This window comes from Strigops habroptila, chromosome 10 (genome assembly GCF_004027225.2).
Source record: "Strigops habroptila isolate Jane chromosome 10, bStrHab1.2.pri, whole genome shotgun sequence".
In the NCBI taxonomy this organism is placed as follows: Eukaryota; Metazoa; Chordata; class Aves; order Psittaciformes; family Psittacidae; genus Strigops; species Strigops habroptila.
The window spans coordinates 7632523-7655619 of record NC_046359.1 but is presented as its reverse complement, the minus strand read 5'-3'; the positions used below and the strand labels follow the sequence as shown (position 1 = coordinate 7655619).

The following is a 23097-nucleotide window of genomic DNA, read 5'->3' as shown; positions in this document are numbered from 1 at the left end:
GCCCCGTCACCCAAGGGTGGCCGAAGCTTCACCTTTTAGGGATCAAAGTCGCCCGCAGCACCCCTCTGTGCCTTCTCACTCTTTAAATCCCACACGGTGCCTCTCGGGAGGGGTACACACAGGGAGCAGCCGCTTGGCTGCTAACCAGTTGCCCAGCTGGTCCCAGGCTACGCTTCCCATGTGGAGTCACACCTGGTGTAACCCGTGGAGTTATGGTGTCTCTCTGCTCCCCGGTCCTGTGCTGTAGGTGCTGGTGCTGAGCTGAGGTCCTCCATGGTAACCCTCTCCCCACGGACTTAGGCTGCGCCCGTGGTGTACCCCAGCCTGCGAGCATGGCCCGTGTCTCTGACCAGGAGGAAGGACCTGCTGGGGGACACAGCGAGTTCAGCGATATCATTAAATCCCGATCAGGTAAGCTGTGAAGAAAAACACCATTTCCCCTTTTTCCCCTCTATGCATAGGTTCTGCCGTCAGCTTGCGTTTTTAAACAGCACGCTTCTCCAACTGTCTTTTTGGCTGTATATTGGTAGTACAGTGAGGCTGTTTGTGCAGCTGTCCTACAATTAAGTAATAGTAATTGTAGATTTTTTTAATTTTTTTTTTGGACAGTGTTAGTCAAGTCTGTTTGGGATCCACCTCCTGCATTATAATTACCTCACTTTTGTAAATAACCATGCGCTTAAAGTGCTCTTATGCAACCTAAAGTTGGCAGCTTTTGTGTTTATTCTCAGGCGCTGAAAATGGCAACTGTGGCCGCAATACTGTACCTCCTAAAAGTGCATATTGCGGTAGTACTCGTGCAGTAAATTAACGTGCTTCCTCCTTAATGTAAAACAGTTGTCTAAGGCTACTCACTCAGGCATTTCCTCTAGCAAAATGTTCATGTAACGGAGCTGAAGGTTATTGGAAAAACATGGGGGGTTTTTTTTGGTTGTTGTACATTTGAGTCTTCAGAGGCTCAGATGGATGCTGGGGTGGGTCAGGAGGTACCCTTGTTTTAGCAGGGAGAGCAGAGGCTTTGAAGGGGCAGAAGTGACTTGTTTAAACCTTGATCGAAATTTGTGCTGCATCGAGAGACTGGATGCTCGCTTCTTTAGCCTCAAAGGCTCCTTTTTCTCTCTTCAATGCAAAGTGCTCTTGTTGTCAAAAGATTTTCCTTCGATGTTGGAAGCCTAACTGTGCTGTTTTGTTTTGTTTTTTTTTAAATGTTCCATACGTTAAGAACTGTAGCTCTTCAGTTGGTGGTGATCTGATATGTCATATTATGTGGGATGCGGGTTTGAATCTGGATCCCACTGGTGCATGGTTTGTTTCTTGGACCTCTTCTTGAGGCAGTCTTCTTCTAAACTTCTGGAAGTGCAGTTTATGAAAAAGAAATTCTTGTGGTTTTCCATCTCGAATTCTGTAGTGCTGGTTTACATTTTCTGCTGTTATTTTGAAACCTTTGGACATAACTTTCCTTGATTGTAAGTGTGTAGTCAGCACCTCTGAGGGCTCTGAGTCTGGGAATGGCTTGCAGACAGTTTGTAGGCATATATGTACCCAAGTACTACAGTTTTATAGGATGTCTGAGGAAACATGGCTGTATTTGAGGTTTTCCTTGGATGAACAGATTGTACAGTAAGTTCTGTTGTTTTGGTTAGGGCAGATGATTGTAAATCTCCCGTTACAACCCATTTAACTTTCTTCTTCTCTGTTAATGAGAAAATGATGTATATTCTAATACTCTCAAGGCTAAAAGACTTGCACAGTGAATTAAAAATGGCAAGTGAAGACTGATCTTAAATAATTCATCTCTTCTAAATAATACTCTGGTTTGGATCTGGATGTTCCATTCCCTACGAGTAAACCTGTGGGAGGGATTTCCTGATGAAAGGGCTAAAGTTTCCTGAAGTACAGATGGCAGCAAATTAAAGGCTAGTTGTCAGGACCAGGGGAAAAAATATTACAAGCTAGGCTTCCATTTTTCCTAGATATCTGGAAAAGAGAATGCTGATTTTGATACTTAGAAAGGAAAACTGAGTTCTCTTTTTTGTTCTGGGAAGACTTTTCCATCACGGGATGTTCCTTACAGTCTAAGCGACTGAAGTAATCTAAAAGTGTTATTACCTTATAACATACTCATATTTGGGGTAGCCAGGGGTCTGTTTGGGTTTTGAGGCTACGGATAGCGGAACCAGGCAAGGTTCAGGATCTCCACTTCCTTTCTTTTGTCATTGAAAATGGGCTGTTGTTCTGTTTCTTGCTACTCTGTGCGTTCAGCGCCTGTGATATGGGAATTCTCTAGCACTTTGATTAAAGAGAGCATGCAAGTGTGCATTTAATATTTTCACTCTTAACAAATAAGATACAAACCCCACTTCTAGTGATTTAATGTGTCATAATATTGATATGTCGTAATATTTTTTGAGTGCATATTATTCCTCAGCATTTTTAAATAAGAACACTGAAACAGAGTTGACTCTATTCTTGTAAATGAAAGAAGAGAGATGTATAGTGTTCTCTGTAAAGGTCGCTTTCCCTCTCCCTCTCTGCTCTTCTGGGCAATTGTCTGTATCCTTTTCAACATGTTCTTAATCTTTTTGGAACAGACCATGAAGCTGTCAGGGTATCCTGGTTATTTAAATACATTCGTCTTCTGAAATTCATAGTTAAGATACATGGCTAAATCTTGTATTTTGTTATAACTTGGAAGGAAATTCTCTTTCGGAGGTCAGGCCTTAACAAAGAGTGGCAGTAGGAAAAATGTATCCAAATATTTGGATACAAATCTAAACTTTGGTCACTAGCAGCCTGTGAAACTGAATATGTTGTCCTTTTTGTAGTCATTGTTGCTTTAGTTATCTTGCTTTGGAAAACTGGAAAGCACTTACAAAGCCATAAAGGTGTCACTGTTAATACAGTGATTGGTTATTGAAAACTCGAGCTTTGATCTAAAGTTACTCTTACGAGACTGTAATAAAACATACAAAGTTTCACATCTGCTCAGGGCAGTGTGGTGCGCATCTATGCCTGTTTTTGTAAGCACAGCAAGCTACGAAACCTTTTTTTGTAATGACTTGTAATTGGGAAACTACCAGCACACCATGCAAAGGATATATCAGAACTGCCAAAAATCATAATTTTTTTCATAGAGCAATCAAAATCAATTAACAGTGCATTGGATTTCTATTTGTTGCTTGTACTGAAAAATCCCACCAAACCCCAAACATGTGTGCATGTCACAGGATTTCACAGATGGGGGGGAAAAAGTAATTTTGCAAGTTTCTAATTCATCCTTTGGGGAGTTCAGACTCAGAGGATGAAGGATAAAACATGCTGACCAGAGGTACTTGTGTATTATTGATTATGTTGGAATTGCCTTTACCTTGAGCAGTCAGCAAGAAAACTTTCTGTGAATGTGCCATATGCTGTAGCTGTTCTAACTGATAAATGCTTGATTTTTCCAAAGAAAAAGTCTTGTGTGTGTGTGTCCAGTAATACCAGGTTTGTGACTTATGGTACTAAAAAAAGAAAGACAGGCTTCTTTGTTGTCCAGTTAGCATTTCTTATTTTCCTGCTTTGGATGTGTCTCTTCTTTGATTAGATAGTTTGCTAGCTCTGGTCTACAAGTAGCTACAAGTTATTTTTGATGATGCATCTTCTGCACTTAGAATAGAATATGTTGGTGACCCAAGCTGTCTTTAAAATAACTTTTGGCCTTGGTAATTATAAGGGAGGCTTAGTCTCTTTGCCTCCCTTCCTCCTGCACCAGTGGTGGATGCTGATGGCTCTGAGTATCTGATGTTTAGGGGGTAGGATTACTTGTTCCTGGGTGGTTATGTTGGGATTATATATTTATAATTAGCATTTACTTAGCATTATTAGCCTATGTGTCTGTATGATTGCTTGCTATGGAAAAGTAGTTTTCCCTTTTTTACTTCCCTAAAGTATGAAGTAATGTATATGGAGCTGATTTATATCTTTGAAAGGCATCTTGTGCAGATAGGTGAGCTTTTCTTGTTGCAATAGCTTTCAGGAAGGAATGCTGTGGGATGATTGCCTTACAGTGGTGAAAACAGCACTGTCATCACTGGGCTTGAAGAACAGATGAGTCTTTGCTATGATTAATTATGGAAAAAAGGCAAACTCACTTAAAATCTGTCATGTTAGCTTGGAATGGTAATATATAATTAAACAGTAAGATGTGACAGGAAAAACATTTCTGGAAGATTACTCTATGCCTCTGGTGCATTTTAAGATATGAGTTCCTGTCTAAATTGAGGGGAACTTAATTCTCCTCATCTACCTTTCATTTTTAATTACATCAAATATATTTGACTGGAAGACTGCTTTGAGAAATCATAACTTATTTTTGGAGTTCTTGGGCAAGGCTTGTTCCTAGAACTGCTGCTGTTGTCTGTCTCTCCCTATGAAGCAATGCTTGCTCAGACGGCAGCCCCCTTGCTTCAGGATCTCCCTGCCCCACAGTGTCCCAGGTTGCCTTTGGAACCAGTTCCTATGGTTATGTCTCTTGCTGCTAGGTCACTGGGCCGTATGTGGTGCTTCTCATTTGTCCCTTTGGCTCCATCAGTGTGAGATGATGGCCAGGAGTCTCCATAGTTGCAGGCAGATCCTTAGGATTCTGTCAAGTGGGTGCAGAGTTGGCGTAGCCAGTTTTGCACAGTGTGAACTCTTCAGGGATGTTTGTGCAGAGTATGTGCAGATAAGGTATGAAAGACAAGTGACAAATTTGCTGCTCTTTATTTCTAGCCATTAAAATGACTGTTTTTCAAAACTGAACCTTTAGGTTGCTGTAGCCTGGCTTCTTTCCATCGTTTGTGTCGCCTCCTTTTCTTGGGCTGTCTGCTGGGACAGACTGGATGCTGCAATGAAGACAGTTCTAGGGTATTGCCTAGCATTTATGAAATGGCAGATATATAAGTACCAGGCTGGTTTCTTCTAGTATCTTGATTGGTAGGTGAAGAAATAACATATGCTGCTCCGTGTGTTTGAAGCACGACTTAGCCTTGGAATAGATATTCATGCTCCTCAGGGAGGAAAAGAAAAAAAAAAGCCAAACCATAAAAGCAGCCCATTGATTTGCGTGTGCTCTGCCAGGAAATGAGGATATAACCCTGGGCAAGAGCAGCTATGTGAGGCACTGCATGTAGTGTGTTAAGTTTTTCTAAAGAGGTCTAAAAGCTGCTGGTGGTGTGGGACCCTCCATGGATGAGGATCCCATGGAGAAGGGGTGCCTAGATGAGGGGCAGGTCAGGAGCAATGGGAAGTTCCTGGCACCACCTCCCCCAGTGCTCTTTAATGCTCTTGTTTCTTCTTCTCTGCTCAGCCCTTGGATCTGGGGGAAGAAGGCAGACTCTCATACATCACAGTGAAAATATTTGCATGTGCAAAGAAATTCTCAAATTTCACAGCATTGGGCAGCTTAGCAGAGGATTAGCTACACTGTTGTAACACCTCTCGGTAACTGCTCCTAATCTTCCTCCTTGTCTTGACTGTTCCTCCTAGGAGAACCACTTGTCCATGGTGTGTGCTCTTGTGAGCAGGGAAGAGTAGTGCAGTATTGTTACTAAAATCTTTCAAATGCGAGTAAGTGGGGCGATGGGCTGGGTGCAGGTGTGGAAGGGCAAGGGAGAAGAGCATGTGGGCTTGAGCTGAACTCATGTCGCTACAGGCCAGTATAGCTGTTCCACTGCCAGGTAGCAGCAATGGACTGCTGTGCTTAGAGCCTGCATGATCTGCTTTTCATGTGTTGTACAGTATCCCTCCTTCAAAGGAAAATGCACAATTAGAAGAGCGCAGCTGTTCCCACCCATCCTGGGAGCTGAGATGCTCGTAGTGTGAAGTTGGGGAGAGCTGCATTTATTTGGATGCCTTAATAACAGTCTGAAGAATGAATAACAGGGTTTAAACATCGTGAGGTGGGAGGGAGGGGTTGCATTGTCTGACTTTTTATTGTGTTGATGAAAGAATAAGTTTTAGTGCTCCATAGTTTGTCAGAAGTCTGTTTTATGTCTTCCTCCCCTCCCCCAGTGTGTTTCTGGAATGAAATAGGGAAGCAAGCTGAGCTGTAATTTCAGAAAGTGACAGTATATTCTCAGAAGAAAGCTGGGAGTTTTAAAGGTAGCAACAAAAATAACAGGCTAAGGAAATAGAAGAGCCCTTTGGTATCTGTAGGTTTGACAGAAGACAATGATACAGCTCTGTTGCAAGCCATAGTTTTGGGAATGAGGCAAGAAACTACTGACTTGAAAATATACACAGCTGCAAAGTCAGCGAAACATCTGCCATCAAGAAGGAGTCATCAGAAACTGCCATTTATTTATTTATTAGGATATGATGTCTTTGAATCTTTTATTTGAAAGGACATCCATACCACCTGATTCTGCCTGTGGAGAGAGTAAAAAGAAACACTTACTTTGATTATTGGACCTGAGTTGGGCTCAGCTCTAAGTGGAGCAAAAAAAAACCCAAACCAAACCTGAACCGAAATACAAACACTTGCAGTTACATTTTGTGGTCACTTATCTGTGGGGCCAATGGGCTGGGGCTGCTACAGAGTCACTGGCCGTGACTCCAGTTGCACATCCAAGCAGCCATGAGACTGACATGGCTGTGGATGGTGCCTGTGCAGGCCGGGCTGGGCACTGGTTGTCAGGGGGGAGGCTGCTGGAGGATGGTTGGCTGTAACAGGGAGGATGTGAGCAGTCACAATTCCTTCTGCCTGGGTGCGTTATGGGCTGTGTCTTCCCTCTGACTGTCTGGCCAGCTCTGGAGGTGAGCCTCGGCAACGCAGGGCAGGCTGGCTATCAAGGGGGACCCATCTACAACTGTGGCAGTGACCTTCTTGTGAAGGCTTCTTATGCACAGAAATCTGTTCACTCTTTGATAATTTGCATTTTTAGATGTTCATTCATCTGCTGAGTGCATGGGACAGATGGATTAAACATGTTGAGATGCTGGAGACGAATAACTTGAGCATTGCCTAGCTTCATATGTAATTTCTCTTGTAATGAGGCAGCTCCTGTGCTGGAGAAGCATTCCTTCGCAGCCTAGCCTTTTTCAGGTGTGGGTTCTCCCGATGGGTGAAGAGCTGCTGAGTCTTTAGCTGGTGGCAAATAGGTTGACTGCGTGTTTCAGCCAGTTCAACCAACTTCTATCTCAAAAACGCTGCATACATGCTGGTAGGAAAGGATGTGGCTACATGATAGGTAAGGTACATATCCTGAAGGTTACTTTTCTAATCAATATAGGGAATGTGCAGCAATACTTTTCAGGCATAAATTATTGGTAATGAAGGGCATTTCAACACCTTTTCCCCTCACCTTCTGGAAAAATAGGAGGGCCCACCATCCAAAACCTCTTAAGAGATTTTGTAGAGGAATTAGAAAAACATAGAAGGACACTCACTGACTTATGCATTTAGCTGTGGAGAAACATGCACTTAAGCTGGGGAAGAACATGCTTTGATGGACCTATGTAATTCATTCCACAAATAACTTTAGTTAGTTCCTTTGTACTCTGCTTTTATTGCCTAGCATCAAATGTGGTTTCTGCTCCCCTCCTAATTTAGATCATGGCAGAAGACCAAAGGTGGAATATGCTCCTAAAATGTTATGTTACAAGTTATTGATCAGAGAAGAGTGGTGTGATGGAGAAGTTCTGAAATGTTTTGCTAGCTTTTTTTATTGTTATTAATTTACCACGCTATCCTGGATGAGCAAAGAAGAGTAGCCTGTGCCTGAATAACAAATGGAGGAGATTTATTTGAGCATTTTATGGGAGCATGCTGGAAATAGCGAAGCCTTTTGGTTTCTATGCTATTTTAATAGCTAAATTGTAAAACATGATTGTATTAAGAGAAGAGAATAAATAAAGTAGTATTTCAATGTCAACAGACCGAGACCTTTCTATTCCCTCTTTCTAGGTTTTTACTTCTGTTATAACCTAATAATGAACAACAGCTATGGTCAGCATAAATCATTCCCAGAGAGAGTTCATTGCTCTCTTTCTGGTTTCTACATGTACATCTTGTTCTTGGATGAAGCTTCTCATGGAAATTCACGGGAACACGTTGCGTTAACGCTTGCCTCTTTCTTGAGAAAAGACTTTGAAAGTTGAAAGCCTGGTAGTGTCTTTCCGGATATAGTTTTGCTCTCTCTGGGATAGTGGTGCATAATCTCTGAACACTCTTCCTCTGTGCTTAGGAATTTTTCTCTTGGATTTTGCTGTAGTGCCCAATTTAGAGCTTGCTGGTGTGATTTACTGAGCTTTTTTTTTTTTTTTTTAATTAATTTCTAGCTAATTTAATACACTTCATTTAGAATACAGTTTATTAAATTTAATCTCAGAGCTATTAAAGGTCACAGTGGATGTGAAGTATTCACTCTGGTATTTCTGCTAAAAACATGTTTAAACACTTTATCATCTTTGCAGAGGACTGGTCTGTCTGGCGGAGTGTCAGACTCATCGGTGCCTGGGCACCCAGGGGTGAGGATGCCATTTCTCCCTGGTGCACTGAGGATGGGAGGAAGTGCCACAGGCTGCCGCAGGTTCCTAGCGGGCTGTGGAGCATGAGCCCAGTGGCATCCTTGGGACCCTGTGCTCCTGCCTCTGATTGTTGCCTGGGTGCCTCAAGAGAGCACAAGAGGCTTGTTTCTCCCCCCATCCCCAACTTGAGCATTATTCATTATTGTTTGAATTCAGGACAAAAGGACACTTAAAAAAACCCACCCAACCCCCTCTCTCACCCCAACCCACTGTTGTCGTTTCTCTGGACATTTGAGAATTTATTAAAGCCATGAAACATACTTTTGGAAGAGTATGTTGCTATCTTGATAGGATAAGTAAAATGTTGACCATTGTATTAACGTGGAAGTGAGTTTTATACTGATGTGCACAACCAGCATGTTCAAAATTGAACAGAAGAAAGGGGAAGGAAGAGTTCAAATGGGGTTGTGCCTATTGTCACAAATGTCATACCACCCTGTGTATTTTTGAAGGCTATCGAAACCCAATTCAAGTTCGTTATTTGCCCTCTGACTGTTAACAAAGTTCCTTTTTACAGGAAAAGCAGCATTAAAGGAAAGGAGATTGAAAGGTGTCTCTGCTATCCTTAACTTCAGTGAAGTGCTTTAGAGAGTCTCTGCAGACGCCAGGCTCTTCACCTGATGTTCTGCGCTGCTGCTTCACCAGATTCGTCTTTCCCTCGTCCTTTTGCGCCTGGTGAAGAGCAGCATATGAAAAACATTGAGTGGAGGTGCAGTTTTAGCAAATACACCCCAGCTCTTGCAAGAAGCTTCTTGCTTCCATCTAGCAAGATGCCGAGGTGCAACATACCACTGCTGGAAAAACTTTTTATTTCTATTTGTGGGTATTGGGAAATTGATGGCATCAGTTTGTAGTATGTTTCCACGTAGGTGCTTTTCTTTTTCCTTTCCGATCCAAAGAAAACTAGGATCAGTTGAGACTTAGAGAGCTGTTGAGGCACAGGGATGGAGTGATTGCCACATCAGCCACAGTGATGTCTGCTACTTCTCAGCCCTCCAGCAGAGCCTCTCTTTGAATGACACCTCTTCAGAAGCTGGAAAAATGCTTTATTATGCCAAAAGGATTAACGCACTGTCTGCATCTTTCTCATGCATCTGTGTGTGCGTGGCAGGAGGGAGGTCTCAGGACTGACTTCCCAGGATCTTTATGTAGACCCTTCTCTAGAGAAACAAGGCATAGACCTGAGAAAAAACAAATTTTAGATAATTTTTTTTTTTCCTAATTTGTTCTTATATAAAGCAGCTGTTTAGAAAGGTTTTCATTTAGGCTGTAATGAAGTAAGTGGTTCCTAAAACTTTGGGAAACATGAAGTTAATGAATTCTATGTAAATTGTATTTTGTTGGTCGTGTTTGTTTTAAGAGGGGAAATAATTTCTATACTAAGTCATGAAGGCTGTTTGCCTTTCCAGGTCTTTCCAAGCTAAGAATTTCTTGACTTCTCTGAGGCCTTCTCCTCTACCTGCAATATGCTGGAGCAGGTTTTCTGTCACTGTATGGTAATAACTTGCTCTCCTCAGCAGGCAGTGTTAAATATTTCACCATTCTTGAAGAATAGTAGTTACTTTGCTTACATAGTGACTAACAGTATTGGGTGTGTTCCTCTCCATGAAGAAAATGCAGAGAAAAAAGCAATCTTCCCTTCTCCCCCCGAAAAAACCCCAACCAAACAAAACAACATAAAAACAACAAACAGTCTTCCTAATTGAAAATCCTCAGAGTCTCTCTAGTTCAAAAGATCAGCTAATCTTGAGCAGGGCACACATGTGGGTCGTTGTGATAGAGCTCTTTGTGTGTCATAGGGTACCATATCTATAAAGAAAGGAAGTTGTGTTCATTCAAACATTTTTGCTTCCTTACATAAGAGAGTGCAATGGGAGGAAAGAACAGTAGCTGGTCTCATGAAATGGGTTGCTTTTGGGGAGTGATCACCCCTTGATGGCTAGTTTGGGAGTCATATTCCCTCTTGGAGAAACAGTGAAGTTAATGCCAGCTGTGCAGTGGGAAAGGTGAGATCCTGTGGTCTGACCTGTCTGAGGCATCAAGTGGGCAGAGTCTTGATGGTAACCAGTACCTTTGTGTGTCACACAGTGTGACCAAGCAGCCCCCAGAACAGAAGGACCAAATTGGAAGAGTTTGTACTGGACCAAAGTAAACTCTCTACTCATCCATCTCCTGTTAGCCCTAATGCTGGTCTGCTATCAGTTGTGAGACTGGAATATTTATAGCTCTCAATTTGAGCCTTCATGTTATAAACATACAATATGATAGTCTGCTCTCTGCCCGAGTGTATAACTTGCCTCAATGTATGTACCTGGTTGGGCTGGCAGAAATTGGGATTGAAAAAAGACGCTTTGGAGTAACTGGAGTTAAAATGTGGGGTCTTGAGTGGTATGAGATATAGTCTGGTTTACACAGGAAAGGTGTTGTGGCACACACAAACCAGAGTTTCCTGTAAAACATGATGACAATTTAGAATGGCCACAGCCAGGGTGACTTCGTGATTGTGTGCGGCATTGATTTTTATTATCATTTGTCTTGTCTCTGGGGATGACTTGTGACTGAATAAATAATATTTAAAAATAGATGTCCTGTTCAATTCCAAATATGAGGATAATACTTTGTGAACATGTTATGCAGTTAAAAATAATCACCCAAAATAAACTAAAAAGCCCCAAACCTTGCTTTTTGAAGAAACATACTTCCGTTCTTCCCAGCAGTTGCTCTTTTTATCTTTCTTTGTGTGTGTATGTGCACACTCTGTTCTTACTTAATCTTCTTCAGCTTCATGGTCTTCTGGTTAGAGGAAGACTGCAGTGACTGCCTCAGTGTATGCCCCACAGCATGTCGGGGGAAGAGCAAAGGAGCTAGAGAGGCTTTTTTCCTTCCTTGTGTCATCCCAATATGAGGGAAGGATGGAAGGACAAACGTGACAGTGCTGGGATGTGTCCTGGCGTGCAGCAGGGCTATGTGCTGACATCTGGATACCCTTATGCTCCTGTTTTTCAGGCAGTATTTCCTATATGCTGTGAACAGAGGACAGTTTGAGATAGTCTAAAGATCTAGTGAAAGAGGTGGAAAATATCTTAATAACTTTTTTCTGTTGAACATTGTCACCTCCCTGATCTAGAAGGCATTTGCAGGGAGGGGAAAAAGCATTCCTTGAGGATTTAGCTGCTGCTTTAGATCATCTTCACAGGAGATAACTCCAGTGAAGACAGGGTTGTTTGTGGATACCTGTGTGAATATTTGTACAAAGATGACAGTGAAAAGTAAGCTGAAGGCAGAAAGTACTGATGAGAAACTCAAGGGCCTGGTCTACCGGAGCAGTTGGAAGAGACCTTGGCTATCTACAAAGGGACTAGACACTGTAAGGCATCTTTCTCAAAAGCTTAATTGGGCAGCTACAGTTTGCTGCTGAAGTCACTGAGCAGTTTGCTCAGTGTGTCCTGGTGCAGAAGGTCTGTAAGGTCTCCCCTGGAGAAGAGAAGGCTCCGGGGAGACCTTATAACAGTCTTCCAATACCTAAGGGGTGCCTGCAAGAAACCTGGAGAGGAATATTTTACAAATGCATGTAGTAACAGGACAAGGGGAATGGCTTTAATCTGAAAGAGGGTAGATTTAGGTTAGATGTTAGGAAAAAATTCTTCCCTGTGAGGGTGGTGAGACACTGGCACAGATTGCTCATAGAAGCTGTGGCTGCCCCATCCCCGGCAGTGTTCAAGGCCAGGCTGGACGGGGCTTTGAGCAACCTGGTCTAGTGGCAGATGTCCCTGTTTATGGCAGCGGGGTTAGAGCTAGGTGATCTTTAAGGTCCCTTCCAACCCAAACCAGTCTGTGATTCTATGAAACACTGCATGGCTGCAGGGAGCCGTGAAGGCTCTTTGCCAGCTGAAGCCTGTGCAGCACTCTGTTTCCATGCTGTGCCTGGGGCCTTGGTTGTCCAGCACAGTGAAAAGTGTGCAGTGGTCACTCTTTCCAAAACACAGTCATGGTGAAGGGGGGGAAGTTTGGGGTGGTGCCCATCTTTGCTGTGGTTGCCTCTTAATTAGAGCCTTCTTGCCTTGTTACTCTTGAAATGCCAGTTCAAATTCTCAGAGGGTTCAAACCACTGGTCATTACCCTAAGCACCAGGCCACAGTGAAAGGTGACATGTGGCCCATTCCTGTCAGATTGCACCAAGAGAACACATGTCAGGAAGATTGTGAGGGGCCAGAGAGAATTGAAGGCATATCTTAGCAAGTTAAACAAACCCCAACACGTTCTGGAGGAGAGAGCATTTGTTATGCATTTCTGCACTAGAGATGTACTGCTTGATGATCATGTCCGAGGATGAAGGTGAAAAAACAAAGTTAAGCTTGTCCATCTGCTGCAGCTGACACTGAGGCATCAGTACCAAAACTTGGTGCTGAAAGATGCTGGTCAAAGCTGGAGAGCTGGTATTTTTCCTAGGAGAAAGACATTGAAGGTCATTAATCAAGAGCTAGTGAAAAGGACCATTGCTCTCCTTTTCCTTCCCAAAAATAGAATGACCAAACCAAACCCTTCTGTTGCTGGTATGGGCAACCGTCCCACCACCACCCCTGTTGGTGTTTGCAAGAACGTAGTGTTACCATGATAAACAGCTTTTGTATTGCAAGGGGGGCTGGCCTGTGCACTGAGACAGTTCTGATAAATTTCTCCCACGGCAGGAGAAAGAGGGATTTAATTACTGTAGTCATTTACCTGAGATAAGATAATGATCGTGAAATTTATGTTGGTGTCAGAATCCAAATGAATGAAATGCTTAAAAAGAAGGTGAGCTTAGGTCTGTATTTAGAGTGGAATTATGTCACCACATAGATAATGGTGGATCCTTTTGGCAAGAAATTGAATCCATGTTTGCATGGAGGAAATATGAGGGTATGTTTGGAGAGCTGTTTCCTCAGTTTGTCTGGTGCTATCAGTGGGTGCTGGTGGTGCTTTGGCATCTGGCATTGAGGTGGCAAGTGTGCTCGTAGGGGCATTGTGCAGGATTATTCTGGTCAAATGCCTTCTCGCTTTCTGATCTCTGCTTTGCATTCATTTACATGGTATAGTCAATCACGTGAAGTGAATGATGCAGCATGTGGTGGTTGATGTGGTTAATGTCTGTTTCTTGGTGACTTCCTGGGTGAGGTTGCTGTTATTTGGGGCTGTTAAATTCCCCCATGAATCATGTGCAGTGTGCTCCTAAATTCCCATGTGAATCGTGTGTGATGTGTCTTATGTCAGTAAGTGCAGCTGAAGAAGGTACCTGCCCCACAGAGGAATGTGTGTTACTTCTGCTCCAGGGCACTTTCACGCTGCAGTAGCTCCTGCTTCTTGCAGGTACCTTAATGTTGCTTTTGAAACTGTCTCTCACTGGTTCATTTGATGCTACACCTAAATTAGGGGTTACTGGGTTAGGTCAGGGATCACTAGCATTTAATGCCTGCTTCTGAGCCAGAATAAATTTTCTTCAACAGGAACAGGAGAAGAGGAAGAGGTGCATATATCCTGGTGAATTCTACAATTTGTGGCTCTATGAATAGAGAACATAATCTAATGCCAATGTATTTGTGGTGTTCTGGGCAAAATATCACATGTGATGTAGTGGTTTCTTTGTCCATTACCTGGGTAGGTTGCCTTTAGCACTGGGAGAACTGTCACGAAAGCAGTGAATTGTCTCAGAAACCCTGACCTGTTGTTACTTTTAGTCTCAGTTTCTTTCGAATACAATGTTGAAGAGGTCTTAGGCTGTTGTATTAATCCATAAATGATTCCGTGGCCTTAGTTTAGGTGATTAAATTTAGTTTTTGATTAAGTCTGTGGCTGACAGTGAAATCCTCTCTGAACTAGTCTAAATCTGTTCAACAGCCTTTGGAGAAAACAGGATCCACCATGAACCTTGCTGCTGGAGCTGGCTGGGAAGAAGTAATTCATGTTGGATATTGTACTTGCATGGAGATTTTAGTTCTAGTGTGATTTGGGAAGAAAAAATGAAAGCTTGGAATTTGCTGCTGATTGTTGCCTTGGAAGTCCTAATGTGTCCTTTCCTCCACAGCATGGCCCTGTTTCTGTTGGGTGGGAGAGCTGGGATGGAGCAGAAACCGTTAGCCAGGTGGTGAAAATAATGGACTATGTCTATATAATGTATAGATAACTTCACAGAGAGAAATGAAGACTTGCTTAGAACGTGTGGTTTTGGTTTTGTTTTTTTTTTTTTTTTTTTTTTGTTTTTTGGTAGGTTTTTTTTTTTTTGTGGTTTGTTTTTGGTTTTTGTTTTTAATTTTTATTTTCCATGCTAGTTCTTGCCACTTTTTGTAATAGCTTCTTATTTTGGCCCTGCAGTCTCTGGCTTTAACTTATACTTATGTCCCCATATAATAAAAATACATGAAAATCTAATTTTCAGTTGCTGCCTGGGGTAAGAAGGAAGGGGTTAAAGAACACAAGTTCTCCTGATATACTGCATTGTTGAAAGATGGTAAAGTACCACAGTGGTCATCTGAAATAGAAGTTTGTTGCCTAGACCTAGTGCAGCCTGATTCTGAAAGTATACTGCAAAATTCATGTGGATATGGGAAGGAGGAGAGAAACTGTGAAATGAATTGTAGCTCTTTATATTTTTTTCTTACAGTTTGAAAAGTCTGTCTTCTGATGGATTTGGGTCCTTATGTGCACTAAACTGACATGCTTTTTCCCTTTATACCAAAATGCACACAATTGTTTTCCTTCTCCTAGTGATTTGAGGACAAAATGCAGAAAAAGGGGTTTTGTTCCTTGCAAGATATTATGTCTGCCTGGCATTCTCATTTGCAATAAGGCTCCTTTCATACTATTCCAGCACTTGAAAAGGACCTTAACTTGCTATCCTGTTAAGAACCTCTTGTGCTGCCAGAAAAATGTAAAGAGGCTGTAGACATTTGGTGCTCAACTCTCATCTGCAGTACAATGAAGAAAAGGAAATAATACATTCTTGGCTCTCCCAAATTTAGCAGAGCCAAAAGGTTATCAGCTGACAGAGTAGATGAATTGTAATTATGATAACTAATGTTACTGGAAGTCTTTAAAAAGCAATTGAATTAATTATGTTTGATCTTGGTGAGAATCTGTGGCTGCTGGGATGGATTTTGATCTGGATCTATTATCTGGAATCCCGTGTGGTGTAACTGGAGGAAAAATAATGTGTGTCAATTGTGTGGGACTTGTCATTTTATCTGCTTCATATCTATATTGTGGAATAGAGGTTGGTTTTTGGTTTTTTGGGTTGTTCCCCCCCCCCCCCCCCCCCCCCCACTTTTTATTCCTCTCCTTTTTGGATGAGTAGATTGAACTCTGCTACAGTTTGGAATCTGCAAGCTATTACTAAAGCCTTTTTTGAAAGTCTGGCAAATTGTAAAATCTAGTTTTAGTGTGAACTGGTGTATAACATAGTTTACTCTTTCTGCGTAAGGTGGTTATAGTTAAGGGTTAGAAAACCTATTTCACAGACTCTTATTTTTACACATGAGTATTCAGTTAATACACAAAACAGGGACAAGGTGAGAATTTCTGGTGAAATTACTATTTATTTAACTAAAGCAGCCTTTGACTATCTTCATCAAGGGAGACAAGATAAAGTTTTTCTTATATACAGATTTCCTTCCTCAACAATTCTTTAGACATTTTTTTTTCCTGGCCGCTTCTGCAGGACTTGGGATAATGAGAGTACAGCTGAGGAGTGGTGGGTCAGACAGATCATGTCTTCCAGAGTAATCTGTCTTGCTACAAATAATTATCTGCTGTTTGTTTAAATATTGGTAGCATAGACATATAACCTGCTGTTCTACCATTCAAGTGCAAAATAGTGAGAGCAGGTTTAATTATATCTCAATACTGAAGGGTAGTGTATTAATAAAAGGCAAGTGAATTTTAGTTTGCTAAAAACTTATCAAGAGCTAATCCAATGATTATAATTTGTCTTTTTCATAATAAGTGGAACTAGTTAAACAAATCTTCTCAGCTTTATGTAGTTTCTTGAAGTCCTGTTTCAAATTTCCTTCTGTAGAATAAAAAACTAAATTGAATATGAACAACCACGTATTTAATTTTGGGAAAGGTGATTTATTTTAAATTCTTGTTCAAGTAAGAATATGTATCTGCAAGAGACTGCTTTTAAAATGGCATCCTCAAGGAAAATATATTTAATGTAACTCAAAGCAAGGTGCAATAGTGGTGCAGAAATATCGCCTTGGCCTTTGGTTCTTTGGGTTTTAATCTTTAAAATGAGAAGATTTGCCTCTTGACAATGGCTGCAAATTATGAACAAACCAGCATCGGATCTTACATTTTTTCCCTTCATGCCTACTCCTGTCTCCCAGACTCTCTGTGTTTAGTGCAAAACAAGCCTTTCTGTTGCTAAACTTATTTTAGCTTTGAGCTGATGTGTGTATAGTGCTTGACCTGGAAGATGTGGATGGCTAACTTTAGCCTTGTTTAGCTTCCCTGCTTAGCTGGGATGTCACATTGTAAGCTTTTGTGATGGTCTTTTGGTGTTTTGTTAGTATTTGAGGGATTCTTGAAGTATAGATGGTTGCCTTTCCATCTGGTCTCCTTGCAGCTATTCGTATAGAAACTCTCTGTGACCTGATTTTTTCAGGTCTGTCTTTAGATTGATGGGTAAAAAATGTGGAGCCAGTAGGTAAAGGGAGCTTTATGCTCCGTCTACAGAGAAAATTTTACTCTAGGCAGCTAAATAACAAGGGATAAAAGTGTCCTCAGGAGACCAACATCATGTGTCTTGTCTTGGGATTTTTTTTTTCTAGCCTCAGTGGGACTTTGTTGAATTCTCAGAAAAAATTGTAGAACCTGACCTCTCGTTTCCATCCCAGGGCAGAGCATTAGTGCAGTGAGCTAAGCATAGATGTGGCGGTGTAGCTACAGAAGAGTGTTCCCTTGTTACTCAAAAATGTCTTTGAATATTTATGTGGTGAATTAGCACCATAGTGTAGAGAAAGCATGGCAGAAAATCTTTCAGGATCTTGCAAGCTGTTCCATGCAAAGTTAGTGTTTTCTTTCTAAAAGCACATATTAAAAAGAAAAAAGGCACATATATAATGTGCTGAATAAGGATGTTGAGAGTTGAATCAGGCAATGTGTGATTCTGCAGAGGCATCTTGTGTTATGGATTGTAATTTTTTCAACCAGACCTTTATTTTAAAATCTGCTTATACAGGGGAAAAGCTTTGTACCTCCTCCAATAGATGTCTGCATTTCACTGAAATTGAAGTAGTTGTGTTTTGTAGACCTTATTAAAGGTTTTTCATAAATTGCAAGTTGACCTCAGCTTTGATAAATCTCTTGGTCTATTTTGAGTTTTTATTGGCATTAATGTGCTATAGAAAGAAAGGTTCTTGCTTTCCAGTTGAGCCAAATTCCGCATTTTTGTGGAGATTTCAAGAGTGCTCACTTTCTTTCCTTAATTTTTCCAAGCTGGCTTTCCTCTTAGAATGGCCTTTTTCTCCTGTGGTAACCTGACTGGCAAGAGGGGGAGCCTGCAATGGGGGTGAGGAATAATTTCATTTGAATAGCAAAGTTTGACAAATCTAGAGGAGCGATGGAGATTGTAAAAGTCAGAATAACAGGGCTGGCTATTATAAATTAGTTGACTTACAGTGGCGATGATGTTGCCAGGTGGAGTTCTTCAGTTGGGTAAGGGAAGAGTAATTCCAGTTTAGCACCCACCACTGCTCCTCTATGTGCGCATCACGCCTGACCCACTGCTCCACTTCACCCACCACAGGACGCATGGCAGGGCACTCATGGGCACAGCAATGGATGGGCTCAGTGAAATGCCAGCTGAGCTATGTAAGGTTGAGGGAGAAATTATTGGTGTGGATCTTTTCAGGTGGGAAGATAGGGCTAAGCTTAACCATCTGTAGGCAATTAAAATTCATGACAGAATATCAGGATATTATGCCCTCCACCAGTCATTTCTTCATTAACCAGAGCTGTGCAAATATAACACAGTCTGTTAACATTTAATCCCAAGAAATGACTTTTTGTAAGCTTGCCAGCCCACAAGGATCAGTATTGATGCATAAAAATGGGGAGTAGGTGGAAATGCTTGAAATGCTTTAGAAGCCTCTTTCAACTTAATATAAAAGCACAATAGCTGGGGGAAAAAAAACCAAGGCAGTTTCTACACATAACATATGAGGAGTTTAGTAAGCATTTGTTTCCAGAGGATATTGGGTGATGGAACTGACTGACAGAAGCTGTGTCTTGTGTATTTAAAATACCTGCTAATGAATTTAGATCCACTTCATTATTTAAGAATCATGTTGATTTGTTTTGTATTAAAATCTAATCTAGGTACTGATTTTTAGTATGGCTCTTTTTGATTATTTATTTATTTTCTTTTTTTACCCCCTTGAGTGTGGTGTTCTTCCATCCCTCTATTACTTTGATGCCCTCCCCCCCCACCTCCTGGCCCTCCTTGTTATTTCTTTTGGTTATTTCTGCTGAGAGATGATAAGAGTAAAGAAGCGGCTGTAACTTTCCATGTGTTTAGTTTTCCTGAACTTGCTTCCCAGTTGGTGGAATTTCTTGAACCACTGAATTGCTTTAAAAACCTCTGTATTTCAGTTGGGTGCAATCTGTCAGTAGAGCTGACTGCTTGCAATGGTTCATCTCTCCTGTTATCAGTCTTAGTGCTGTGTCTTGGGTTGCCTTAGTGAATGACTTTGTGTGTTTCAAAGGTTTAATGTTTTTCTTGACTGTTTTTCAACCTATGTAGCCTAACATCAGAGCTGCCTTACCAAATGGACCCTTTTGTCCTCTTAAGGGAGGGTGTTCCTTAGGATGCACATACAGCTGATAGTCGAAGTGCTGAAGACCTCTTTATGCTATAATTATAATTTTGTGTCACTGTATCACAGTAATAGCTATGGATTTTTAAGGAATTGTTTTCTCTGCAGATGAGGCCATGTTTATAATGCAGAATAGTGGGTTTTTTTCCTTCTTAATCAGAATTGTAAAATTGGTGTTGTCTTTGCCTCTCTTCTGCACTATCGATTGTCACAGACCTTGGGCTTGGCAGATGCATGTAACATTCAGGTCATCCATAACTCAGATCTGTGCCTTTGTCAGGGAAAATATCAAGAACATCCAGGAAGATCAGCCTTGATCTTTAGCACTACAGCCTAGTTGTCTTCAAGAAAACAAACAAATCATAAAAGAAAGCAAACAAAAAAGCTTACCCTGACTTCCTGCTCCTTGCTATGGGTTTTTTTTTTTCAGTGCAGATGTGGACAAATGCTTTCAAAATTGAAAGATGGTAGAGCTTTCAGTTAGTATGTTCCTATAACTTTTGGTTAAACCTAGTAACTGGGTAAGTAGGTGTCACCTGTGACTAACTTTGGGAGAATGGCAGCAAGATTTTTGTTCAGCGGCAGAAATGTCTCAAGCAAAATACCGAATACTTACACGTTAGTCTGGGATAAGCAAGGTGATGGGTTGTACCCACTGAAGTTATTGTAAGGGTTGGGGACTGGAGATGAGAAAGCTCCAGGGAAGGAAAGATTGTTTCTGAAAAAAAAACCCCAACATGTTTAATGAGTTTCAGCCCCAAGGGAATGATATATTTTAAAAAATGCTCCCATTCTTACCCCTCCCGCTCATAAAATGAATGGTAAAGTGAATAGAAATATAATTACACACCTCTAGCTTGGATGTTTCTTCCTGATGTACAGAAGCACAGCCACTAAATAAGGTGGTGGTTTTTAAATGATGGGAGAAGATGAAATGGGGTTGTTTTCTTGTCATCATTGTTGTGTATGCTTAAAGAGAGACAGAGGTATATGTAGATGTGTATGCCTGTGCACACATTTATATACGTAGACCTGTTTATATTTTCCCTTCTGGGACTTCCATTTGGAAATGGTGAAATTCCTGAGAAATTATGCAGCCCTTTCAAGTTGAGAATAATTATACAGCGGTGTGCTGATATGAGATTGTTAAAGTCTGTCTTTAACAAGGCATTTCCAGTTGGTTGCTTAAGAGGGTGGTAAATCCTCAGTTCATACTAAAGCATGTGTCTGTGCTGCTTCAGTCACGTGCTGGAGTGGAAGTTCTTGCATCCTGTCCTGGCACACCCCCCTATTTCGCTCCCCAAATTTACCTTCAGACTTGAATAGTACTTCTCTAGGTTGTGATGGGAATATTTTCGCCTAGAATGAAAGAATGCCATGTGGAGAATATGTATTCTTGCTCATTCACTTATTTTTAAAAAGCAATGCCATAACTGAGCTAAAGGTAAATAATCTGAGTCAGTCAGAAAAAGACTCCTAAGAGGGGAGAGAGATTCAGAACAGAAGTGTCAAACAGAGGACCTTCTTGTTGCTGAATGCTAGCTTCATGTGTTCAGAGACTTCATGTAGTAGGTACAGACAAGAAAGAGTGCATCTCAGGTAAACAACTGGGGGAATTCAGATATCCAGCCTCTGTGGGATAATATTTATTGCTGCTTTTTTCCTGCTTCCCCTGCAATCCCAACCCACCCCCTTTTCCTGGCCAGCTCTGACAACTCAAATGGAAAGCAATCTCAAAACAATTTTCATTACTGTTTATGGATATTGAGTTCAGCTACTCTGCATGGTTGGTAAGGTTAATTCTCAGGGTTTTCTCATGGGTACCTTGATTATTTGACATCTGTCAGTTTCTCTTGTATACATGCAGTGTCTGGACATTGGCACCTGCACACTGGAGAGGCAGGTATATTCACCGCTTCCTTTTGACTCTGCTGGAGAAAAGCTGGTAATTGTTTTGCTACTTGATCCAAGATACACTACATTTCTTCTGGTGGTCAGGGTCTGAATGTGGAAATTTCTAGCTGTATTTTCCTGTCCTTCTGTATGTTTCTATCTCCTTCCTTGTCTTACTCCTGTATGTGAATGTGAAAGTCGTGTTTGAGCTGCTGGACTGAATGAGCAGGAATAGTGGTGACTTCATGAACTTGCTGGAAAATCTTAGTTTCACTCTCAGCAAGAGGTCCCCACCCAGCCGGGGAGGCTTGCGCAGTTCTGTGCTGGTGGCTGCACTGGGCTTGCTCTCGTGAGCCTGGCTTTGTTCAGAGCAGAATTTAACTCACCCTTTAAACATCATGTATATGGTTTCCTTGTGGTTTCTGTTTGTACTGAGTTGTAAATTCACCATCATGTGCCCAGCTTTTTAGACAAGAAATAAGTGCCTTATGATTTTACTTTTTTTTTTCCCTTCCATTTCCTGCGTGTATTGGTCATAAATCCTAGTCAAAGTTCTGGTGATGACTTGTTAATGAAAACATGAGACACACACAGTTGTTCTAGTCTGCCTGGCTTCCACTTTCATAATGCATTTCGTATATAAACACAAGGGATGTATATGACCAGTGATCCGACCCTCCCCCTCCTTCCTTGTCTATCATTTGCTGTTATTGGCACAAGTCCAGTGCCACAAAGGGAAGAGAGACTGATACAGACAGCTAAACTCTGCAGTGCTTAGCTGGAAGGTAGTTGGGTATTATAGTGGTGCTGTCTAGAAGATCTTTTGATGAAGGGGATCTTGGCAGTGCATGTTTTCTAACCTGGCTTATGTTAAAACTTGGTTTATTCCAAAATAAGTTTGGAGAACTTCAGGCTGACAGTGCTGAGACATTTCTGCTGCATTTCTTTGAAGTTGTTGTGGACGAGATTGCTATTTTGTACTTGCAATGTTTACCAAGCCTTTCTAACATTATCCTGATGTGTGTGGTGGGTTTTTTTCCCTTCTTTTTCTAGGATGATACAGCGCTGCTAAGAGTGGAATTTAATATCTGTTAAATTTTTTACAGATTGTGAAGAAAGCCTGTCGCAGCTGGCTGTGATTATAAACTACTGCCAGCATGCTGGAATGGGAACTTTTAGGGTAGAGCAAGTTGAAGCAAATGAAATGGAAACTTCCGTATTTTTATAGTGGTATTAGCCATGAAGCTTAATTATAAAGTTTGACCTTTTTACCTTCAGAAAAAAGCCTCAGGCTGTGTAACATCTGGTTCCCGCAGGAGCCCTGTGTAATTTCTGTAGTGGGCTGGATTAGAAGTGCTCACCTTCTCCCCTGTTGCTACCTCCCAATCCCTGAGTGGTTTTGGGATTGCTGCTGCTTGAACCTTCTGCTCCCCAGCAGCAGCAGAACCTGACCATGCCTTGTATCCTCCCAGATCGTAATAAATCTTTTGGCTCTTCTGTAACAGGAGGTGGGATTTAGAGGAGGGGAAGACATACAAATAAGCTCTGTGATCTGCTCACTGTGTCTGATCCATCCTTGGGCTTTGGTGGATGGGTGGGTCAAAGGATCAGTCATGGTGGATGCTGTGGCTCAGAAGCAAGGCAGGAGGAATCCCCTCCTGTCATCACTGCGTGGCTTCCCAGCAGACTTCCTGGTTGGAGCAGTGGTTTTAGTTTGGAAATAGGCTGTTGTTGAGATTGGTTTTCTGAAGGAGTGGAACAAATGTCAAACCGGCTACACCATCAGAGTGCCCTTAGTGGTTTT

General features: G+C 41.6%; 1 protein-coding gene across 3 annotated transcripts in view; it reads left to right on the top strand.

Moving 5' to 3' along the window:
• UTRN (utrophin) overlaps positions 1-23097 on the top strand; it is a 374126-nt gene that overhangs the window by 10284 nt on the left and 340745 nt on the right. For 2 of the 3 annotated variants that reach the window (XM_030500119.1, XM_030500120.1), the window contains one exon: positions 248-411. In XM_030500119.1, the coding sequence (XP_030355979.1) occupies positions 333-411 (79 nt within the window). In that variant the 5' untranslated portion in view covers positions 248-332. Of the gene's footprint in view, positions 1-147; positions 412-23097 lie in introns of those variants that run through there. The other variant, XM_030500121.1, reaches the window with a different exon arrangement.